A 10,682-nucleotide genomic window follows, 5' to 3' on the forward strand; every position below is an offset into this window, starting at 1 on the left:
ATCGGTACCAGCTTTGGGACTAATTGTCAAGGGATCCATTGTATAATCATGATAAAAGGAATACACAGTTTTACGTCTTCGAGGGATATAGAATAGTCATCATGAGTTTTTCAAATTCAATACATTTCCAAGCTTTCGAATACTTATGTATTCATTATTAGGAACTATGATCAAAGGCGGAAAATATCTATAAATATATATAACAATATATATGGTGGAATTCGTCTATTATGTTTTCAGAAAATGCACATTTTGGTTTCTTCAGCTTTGCATCGCTTTTATGTTGATTGTATATCTTATTGCAGTTCGTACAGGGAATACTATACATCACAATTGTTTCCGTCAGGGGATCTTCTAATTAGTTTGATGGTGAAAAGTCCTTGTAATGGTTTTCCTGTTTGAAAAAATCAGTGAGGAATTTGAAAGGAATTACAAACCAAACCGAGAAAACAATGAATAAAAGATCTCATGTTGAATCACTTATACTCTATTTGGAAAGAGCGTAGAGTAATAAATGCTCATCATAAATGAAAAATCCTGAAATTTTTAGTGCGGTACTTTACGCCCAAAATTTGGAATATTTAAACATGCCAATGATAAATAAGTAACTGGACAGAGATATATTTTCCCCATAATTGACCTCGCTAAAATGTAAACGGTTACCTAGATAATCCGAATGGCTATCCTTTTCTATCCAAAATTGTAGGATATCTTTATTTTTCTCTCTATTTTAATACTTTCACACCAACCTCCGAATCTCCCCAAAAGTAAGGAGACCTTTACCATCATAGCCGTTGCAATGGGTTTTTCGTAATTAATTAATTTATTTTTATTTAATTATTTACAAATACGAGTATATATACATGTAAGTATGGAAAATAAAAATACAAAATATACTAAACTACACATTACTATATTATATACAACAGTCTACAAATATTTCCTGTAACATATTTAATATGTACATTGTTTAAATTAATTATGAGAGGTTCTACAGTTTGATCAATAATGTTGTCTAATTCCCACATTTTTTCTTCCTCTTTGATAACGTGCTGAATGCATTTTTGCCAGTTTTCAGCAGTAACGTTTTTTAAAGCTTCGTTTAGTAATATTCTAACGTCCTTTAATTTAAATGTTGTGTTTTTCCGAGCTACTTCGCCTTGGATTGGCGATTTCTTGCCACTTCATCAATATTATATCTCTTGTGGGGATTTTTATTTATATTTACAATTGACAAAAGTTCGTTTTCCACCAAGTAATTGTTGATTCTAATATTTTTCTGTATTAACAAGTTAATAATGTCTTGTTTTCTCCATGACGTCGTAAGTAGACTTTCAACTTTCTCGAGTGGTAACTGGTGTTGTCAAGAACAATTACAGATCCGGCTGGAATAAGATTCGTATAAAGTTTTCTTTTATTTAAATAACTATAGGCCACCATCAACAAAACCACTGTCACTGCCAATTTGTGTTACTATTAACCGTCTGCCTTTCCCTGATGGAGCTCTCAATCCTGTTAATAGTCCCTCCAAGGAAGCTTGTCTAAAATTGTTAACCGTCTTATCTTCTCATATTTTTCCTACGTGAACCCAAGTCTCGTCCAAATAAAAAATAGTTTTTTCTTCACACACGATTTATTCAGAATCTTTTGAATATGAATTTTTACGTTGTTTTTCCCAACAAAAATTTAGTTCTTGTAGAACCTTCCTGGTAGGAATTTTCTTTTTCAAGTAAAATGAGTGGACTTTTTTGCGGATTGCATATTTGTAATCTTCATCGATGTAAACCTTTGGCCTTCCTGCCCGAGACTTTGGAACATCCACTTGTTTTCCTTTCCTTAAGAAGTTTGTAGACCGTTGATTTTCCTAGACCTGTCATCTTCGAACACATACTTGTTAGATCATCCACACAAACTGAAGGGTACTGATATTTTTGATTTTGATTTGATTTAACCTGTCTGGTATAGGTATATACTATAAAGGGCGTGGAATATTTACCTGTCACCATCATTCCTTTCTTAAAATACCCCAAAGGAATTGTTTTGGTCGATTAAAGTAAACATAGTTGGAAATTTGAACTTGTTGCAATAAATTTCTTAGGAAATAAATGTTGGATTCATTTGCTAAAGTTTAATAAAATAAAATAATAACTTGTTCTTAAATGTGACTACGGCTATGGTGGCCCGGAAGGGGATTGATTACTCTACGCTATACCACTATTTACTACACTATAAAGAACTTAAGGTGAGGGATTCATTTCATCTGGTTTTATGTTCACAATTTTTGCTCTCCATCATATATTCACAATAATAACCAATTCCAGACCATTTGAGCATCCTCAGAAACAGTTGCTGAGTTTTGCACACACATGTTCGCGTCAATTACTTTTACCTCTTTTGACTCATTTCGTCATCCCTTTTTTAATTTTTCAAAAGTGACAGGGGGCAGTTGTCGATAATAAAATATGAATGACAATATAGTAATTATTTTACAAGCTTTTTGTTTGGGTTGGATGGACGTTTTTATTATTCCATTAATTCAAATCTTCAATAATTTAAAAAAAAAGGAAAAAACAATTTTTATCAAACTCCCACTCCGTTACATTAAATTCTGATTACCTCTCGTATACGAGTTTAAAAATCAATTCAAAAAATTTGGCAACAAATCGACAGGAACTGGTAAGATCAGTTTCTATGAAATTCTTAAAATTTTCCTGTGAAAATTCGTGTTTGCAGTCATTAATTAATTTTCTAATTTTATATCCAAGCAAAAAACTTTATTAGAAATAATTTTCAATTCAAATAGTCCTAGAATGAATGTCAGCAGGAAGCAATGTAAATATTATCATAGACTTTCAGATTACAACCCTTAAAGTACACCCCCTAAAGCGTGAGCTTCTTCCGACTTCGGTTGACCCAGGAGGCCAACCCTTAATACGAGATATTTCGAGGGTAACTATGCAGTGGCAGGGTTTAAGGAAAAGGAGTTTTTAAAAAGAATTATGAAATATTATTTGTAACAATTGGATTTTTTTCAAATAGATTGGTTAGAATTTAGTTTTTTGAAATCACAATTATGACAGATTTGAGTATTTTCAAACCTCTTTTATAAGTTACCGTTTTAACTAATTTCTAAGAAAAGGCGGAGGCATTTAAAAAAAAACAATTTTATGGCGTCTTCTTATTACTGTAGAGGTATTTAGGACGAGTTATTTCAGCTTCTGGGTCTCCTAGATACAATTTGAAGAGTTGGGCTACTGCCACTTGGACGGCCTCTTTTACCCATCGAAATTTTATTTTGCAACACCAGACTTTCAGCCAACCGACGCTGAAACTGAAGCAACGTCAGTTGTTTGTTTTTAGGTATGCTAAGCGCCTCGTTGTCGACTTGGTATTCTCGGTACGCTTGAACTACTAATAAATCTGATGCATGGAATATCATGCGTTGATTTTATAAACGTCCTTTAGTGACTCATGAGTTGATCTAGCAAATGTACTCCTCCCATCGCATGATTGTACTTCCTTACAACTTCGAGACGTTCCACTTCAATAAAGTGTTTATCTTTTTTACACCATCTCTTCACTAAATCTTTTTCACCAACTCCTCTATTTCACATATTTTTAGAATTATAGTTAGAATATTAGAATAATAGCAATATCCCAAAATATTTTTGGTTTGGTGCGCTTATGATTTTGGAAAGGGTCGTTTTCATCCCCCAAATCATGTCTCGCCCTCTAATATGCTCTAACGTCCTTGATAATGCAACAGCACCTCCTTTGGTTCCCGTATTCCTTGCAAACCAAATATGTTAACCACTATGTAAGGCTTATATCTAAATATTACGAAAGGTTTCATATTCCGCTTCTATCTAATATGAACCACATAGAGAACCTGTTGGAGGTTACTAAATATTACTTCCCAATTATTTAGCTGACAAATTGCTATTGACTAAAGTTAAAATTTAAACACAACTTTATGAAAAAGCTCACCCGTAAACTTTTACTGTTCTTAGCAACCTTCAAAAGTGTAAAATTTTTATTAAATAAAAATAATTATCAAGTTTTTCAAATCTGTTGTAATATACAAAGGACTTTGGTGTCTTAGAAGTAAGTATTGGACTCTGAATCATTTACGGTTTGACTGTAATTATTACTGTGGAGATACGTGATTGTTAACGGTATATAACAAACAATAGATGAAGAGATGGTATACTTAGTATGAACATTTAATTTGAAATCATACTTTACTCATATACACATACACAAATGTAAAAATTAACTCCATCTATAATGAGCATACGCTCTATTCGCTTCGCATTGCTTGTGAAGATCCTGTTTTCTTTTTATAACTCTCCCTGTATTATTGGAAGCATCTATCAATTCTCGAGCCAATTGTAAATGGAACCTCACTGGTCTATCTTTGTCATTCGCTGCTGCTATTAACCATTTCATAGATAGAAATTGTGCTCTTTTTTCTGTGATTGGTACAGGCACCTACAACATATTCACAATAGTCTTACGAAAATTTTTCTATTTTGTATAAACAATGTTTCCAAAAGTAGAAAGACTAATTTGAATTTACGTTGGCAATTCTGTAGATTCCTGATTGGTAAAATAGCAACCGGTTTTACACAGAACTTTTGACATATATTATGATTGACAGTTGTATAAATTGTAAACAAATAGTGTACATTTCGTTCTTTCTTACGTTCTTGTTATTGTTTTATTCAAATATAAAAACAGTTCAAGTAAGGACTAATTTGAAAATAGAATCAGGTATTATTCCTAATACTAGCAGACATCATTCGCCCCCAAAAAAGGACCTCTGTACTTTTAGGCCACTTATCGTGTACAGAGAAGTGAAACAAATCTTAGATGATAAACAAGAGATAATGGTGAATGTCGTTGTGTTTAAAATTGTAAAAACGTTGGGTAAGTTATCGAAAATAGACCTTTTGTATGAAAGAACGGATACAAATTTTATTTTTTAGGAGTTACTAGATCCACTGTGTTTCAAAGTATTAAAGAATGCAGAAACACTGGAATAATCGTCTCTTCTAACCATTGTGGAGGTCATCTAGGAATTGTAGAAACCTTCGACGGTACAATAAAAAATATAATTCGATGTATTGTTCAGTTTCACTGTTTCTTTAAAAAAAAAATAAAACACCTTGTGGTTATTAGGTTAATTATTATTTAGTTTAAGGTTCATTATTTCCAAACTGTATAATTTTAGTATGACTAGTATTTTATGTCATAGCTTTTCTAATGATTTCTAGAGGTGTGATTCAGGTTTCCTAAAATGGTACTCCTAATTTAAAAATAGGGTATAGTACCAAATAATCAATTTACTAAAGTAAGACATGTTGACTGACCTATTTGTTTCAACACTGTATGAGTTATCTCTTTGGGAGTTATTTAATAAGTCTGTAAGAAAAAACTACAAACAATGTATGAATCCACGACCAAGATATCTGTGACATCTGTGTTAAAGTTTCATTAAAAAGTTTACGAAAATATCAGTAGCCTGTTTTTATATCTGAATCTTTTATTACCTGCATAAAACACTATTCAAATTATTTGGGATAAATATGTTTTGTCTGCTCTGATATGTTGCAATTGCTGGTTATGCGCAGACCCAATCCAGTTATATCTGCCTGGAAGTAGTGTGCAGAATTAGCTTTGAATTTATTTCAGTTGTGAAGAGAGAGCTAAAATAGTTGCTAGTGTTTGTTTATCATTCCTTCTAAGGTCTTTACAGAATTATGGTTTTCAAGTGACAACTGTGCGGACAAAGGTTTTAAAAGTTAATGAAAGGATAATAAGCAAGAAAAACTAATTTATAATTCAGAAGACTTAGTATGGGCCAAAACAAAGATCTGCGTGGACTGGTGCGATGAGATCATATCCAACAGACTGTTGAATACCATTCCATTTAGATGTTTATGGTTTTTTCACAACAAGTGGAATTGGAGCCATAGTTCTTATTAAAGACATAATGTATTTTGTCACATTAAAATATCACTCAGTAGGGTTTTCTCATTTATGAAAACATTTGATGAAATATTTCAACAAAACGTCCCTTGCCATAAAATGAACATCTCCGGAAATGTTCATATAAAATGTATTACACTGCAAGAGAAAACATACTTCAATCAAACTGATTAACAAATAATTTGATCTGGTTATAATGTAAATGTAGAATGAATCGAAGCTAAGGTTTTAGAGCAAAACTGTTTTTTTTTTCATTTGTACAAATAAATTTAAACTTGTGACGGGGGCACATATATATTTTATTTTACAGCGTACAACTTTCATTCTTGAAAAAAAACACATGTCACGTAAGAAGTAACTGAGAGAATTAATAAAAAACATATTAAACTTGATTTTGAATTTATCATAAAACACATAATTAGAAAGAAACATAAAGTGTTTCGATAAAACAACTGATTTCAGTATCAGTCTTACAACTAGCATCATACTAATTTTATTATTACGGCTCTTTTAACTGAAAGAGAAAGGATTGAAATTCTAATTATGGTAGGTTACGGCGATATACGAAGTCGTGGTTTATTTGACAAAACACATTTTAAAATACTTGTAATTACAAAAAGCGCGGTCAGCAGAATTGTTGCAAAATTTAATTGGAGTGTAAGAGGGAGAAAAAAGAAATGCTTATCAAAAAATTGTTACAATTTGTAGACAAAAGCTTGTAAAACTACAAAACAAACGTAAAAATAACTAAATAAAGATACAAATAACATAAAATTTCAATAAACAGAAGGAAACCAAAATGAGTAACCAAAGTAATAGGTAATAATTAGTATAGCAGAAGTGTTCTAATAACAAAAATTAATTTTTCCTCATTCCTTACATTTCAACTATGTAGAAGTACTTAATCAATTAAATTATTTGTAATTTTAATAGAATTTACAAAATAGAGCTATAAATTTTATTTAGGTCTTTTTTATCATTTATAGCTTTTTCGTTTTTATAAATGTGAACCATTTCAAAAAAATTCTCTTTTTCATGTATTAGATTCCATTCCAAAATTTTTTGAATCTTTATAATTGAATTTATGTTCTATTTTTTTTATCGTATTGATGAATTTTTAGTCTATTTTCTAAATACAGAGAGGCTGCCCTATGTAGACAGCGTCACAATTAGTACAAGATACTTGATATATAATATTACTTCTATTGTTTTCCATATATTGTTATGTTGTTATATTTGAATAACATTTTCATGTTCTATACATTGTGCTTAAGAAACATATAATGTTATAAACAAAAACTGCAAATGAATGGAAAGCCTAATTATAAATCATAATAAAAAAGAAATGAATAGATAAAGTTTATTCTTGAAATTACCCTGTTTCCAAAAAAAAATATAGTAAAATGAAAATTTTAGAAAAAATGCAGTTAGTTACCTCTCAACTTAGAATGACCCTATTATAAGCAGTTTTAAATAATTCTTACATACTTGATATTTTATTCCGCCTCTTTTGATTGGTGTAAGCTGTAATAGTGGTTTACAATTTTCTACGGCTTTATGAAAAATATCTCTGGGATTTAAATTGATCTGTAATTTTTCTTCTTCACTTTTGGCTTTATGATATTTTTCCAACTGCAATCTTTTTATATCTTCAAAGCATTGCTCTAATAAACTTCTAGCAAGAACTTTGTTTCCCTCTTTCATACAATAATTTATCATTAAGCTAAAAAATATATTGAAATTAGAACAAACAAACCTAAAAACAATTATAACAAAAACCTTCATATCGTTAAAAACTATCTCCCAAGAAAATAAATTAACTACAGTACACTACTTTCAAACATAATCAACAGAAAAATGGGGCCTTCTGAATAATGTAGGAAATCGAAAAGTTAACCTATAATTTTACTCACTTGACTAATGGATCGTGAGCCAATGAGCAGGTTTGATCCGATAAAGCTGCTCGTGTTGGCAAATGAGATAATTTTTGAAATTCTCCACTTTTTATCAATTCTTCCTGAGCTTCTTTAATGTAAACAGGTTTGATATAGTAACTGGGATATTGAGACATGCCATTTTGTTGAACTATATTACTGAAAAATTTATGTTGATATATCCTAACTTATAATGATATAAAAATATGATTGAATACCTTAAAGTTTTCAAATTCGTTCTTAGAAATAGATTCCTTAAAGTAAACATTTTAAGTATATATCCATGAAAAAGTAAGGTTAAGATGTTAATTACTAATATCAAACACAGAATGCGCTCATCTGGTATGCATAAACGCATATTTCACAGATCCACCATCGTTGCATTCCAAACGTTGATGGGTGCTCTAAATCTAAAGAATTCAATGATCAACATCAAATTATAGCTTGTGTGAAAATTATTTTCAGGAAAGTGATTTTGCAAACTATAATCGAAAATATTTGAAGTGTAAAGCTATCCCGTCTATTCCTACCTCTCACCTTCCTTCATTGTCTACTTTCATTTATGAAGATAACAGTTACGCCAAAGTTAATGATTGTATAATAAACGAAAAACATTCATATGCTGTAAATACAGTAATAGTAGACGAAGAACAAGTTGATAGTTCGTGTCTTTATGCCCCAACATCTAACAATTTACCTATAGAAGAGCTATTGCAGTTTTCAAGTGAATTCTTAGACTCCATTGTTACAAAGAAAATTAGTAGATTTGACAAACAAAAATCGGTTGTTTCAACTGTAGGGAAATGGTAATGTATCAAGTTCATCAGAATACAACAGTCAAAATATCAAAATTGAAAAACAGTTTGAAGACAGAGAAATTGGAACATCTGAGTGCATAGAAGAAAGTTTAAATAATGTAACGCAAGAATTCATTAATTACATTAGGAATTAATGAATTATTCTTTGTACAAAAGAAGTCTCTACAACCTTTTATTTCAACTGTGGTAAATATTAAATTGATATAGTATATTTTACTACTAAAGTGCTGTGATATTTTATTATCTCTGGTATCAATCGATTCATATATAGGAAATCAATCTAATTTTGAGACCAATACCTGCATAAAGTAATCTTTGAAATCTTGAACTTGTACGAATTGCTTGGTTCAATAATACAAAATGTAGAAAATTCATTATCATTTTGAAAAGCTGGGATCACGCACCTCTACATGATAATAAAACCTATTGAATTGTTAAACTTTATACAGTAATGTCAATAAAGATTGAATGCCTGGAAAACTAAAAATAAATAATATTTATTTTTTAATTTAATAAAAATTCCTTATCATATAACAAATAACAAGATTACATACATTTTACATATACCTGTAATATCCTTTTGATTTTGAGCTGTATCATATATATCACATACCAATTCAGAATGAGAGTCAGTTAAAGGTTATCATTCCTCAAAAATTTCTATTTAAAAATACAAACTTCTAGATGAACCATGCGTAAAATTAGCTAGACATGAATAAATGTGCCAAGAAGTGAACCTGCAACAAATTACCTCCAACATTCCAAGCGAAAATCAATTTCTAAATCTCAAGACCTCTTCCTCCAGCTGTCAGATGTACCTAAGCAAGTTCCAAATACTTTCCAAAAGACTTGAAGAATCGAATCAGTGGATTGTCGTCCTTCCCAAAAAAACAAACATCAGATTAAGCTGTTATCAACAAGAAGAAACCCTCAACTTCATTGGCACTATACTTGCTAACATCCGGGCATCCTATCAAGTCATTATAGATTCCGAAGCTATAACAAATAATGGCTCCATAGAAGCTGAAAGTCAAATCATTTTCATTCCAAGATTGTATATATCCAATCATGGCTATGTCATTAATAAAAATCTCAATTTTAGCATTCCAGAAATAAACCTAGATGACCTCAGTACCCTCCGAGAAGGATTGAAAAATTTCTAATCGTAAAAGTAATAAATAAATTTATTAAAAAGCGATTTTTGCCACCTTCGGTGATTCCACATCAAAATCTTGCTTATAAATCACTATCTACAAGTGTTTATATTCACTAATTTCTATGACATCTTCCTTACAACAAAACAATATGGTGGGACGAAACAAACAGCTTTTGGGGTGTATTGACGAGATGTGAGGTAGAAGGGTGGGTACGGCTGTGGCTGTATTGCTCCCTTTTGGGAATAAGTTCACAAGGATATAGGAAATTCGAAAGAATTTGCTACGGCGAAGAGCTGAAGTAAATATGAAATGGATGGAAGAACTAAATATAAATAATTGAGTTGTACTCTTTTATTTTAAAAAGATATGGGAGTAGTACTCCCTTTTGCAAAGTAAGTAATAAAGGGGTCGATATGAAACTATCTTTGAAAGCGAGTAGCTAAAAAGGTATATATACTGAAGTAAGATGATTTCTGGAAGTCTAGAAGATTATGCACAGGTACGTATTTACTTTCAAAGATAGTTATTTGTTCTTGAAGATGACTTCAAAAAAGGTGAAAACGTACTAATTACTATCCAAATTATAGTGAAGAATCGGCATTTCACTGTACCTTCGGTGAATTAGTCTGCATTCTTTATAATTATGGATATTTTGAAAAACTTCTTTTTCTTATATGAGTAGTATGTATCGATTTCTGAGTTTTCATGATTTTTTGATTGGGAACACACTGTGAATAAACTATAGAAAATAAAGGGTATCTCCATCTATTGGGTAATCATTG

At 30.8% G+C, this 10,682-nt stretch overlaps 2 protein-coding genes across 2 annotated transcripts in view; one reads left to right on the top strand and one right to left on the bottom strand.

The window, feature by feature from the left end:
• The window catches only part of LOC130442780 (eukaryotic translation initiation factor 5A), a 209,715-nt gene that overhangs the window by 109,594 nt on the left and 89,439 nt on the right, over positions 1 to 10,682 (top strand). The gene's annotated exons all lie outside the window — the stretch shown is intronic.
• LOC130442779 (28S ribosomal protein S7, mitochondrial) lies at positions 4,179 to 9,121 on the bottom strand. The gene is made up of 4 exons (XM_056777131.1): positions 8,144 to 9,121; positions 7,905 to 8,084; positions 7,480 to 7,714; positions 4,179 to 4,491 (listed from the first exon to the last, which is right to left on the bottom strand). Exons 1-4 carry the CDS (start codon positions 8,281 to 8,283, stop codon positions 4,273 to 4,275), a joined length of 774 nt encoding a protein of 257 aa, XP_056633109.1. The 5' UTR covers positions 8,284 to 9,121; the 3' UTR covers positions 4,179 to 4,272.

Source organism: Diorhabda sublineata, chromosome 4 (genome assembly GCF_026230105.1).
Source record: "Diorhabda sublineata isolate icDioSubl1.1 chromosome 4, icDioSubl1.1, whole genome shotgun sequence".
NCBI classification, from domain to species: Eukaryota; Metazoa; Arthropoda; class Insecta; order Coleoptera; family Chrysomelidae; genus Diorhabda; species Diorhabda sublineata.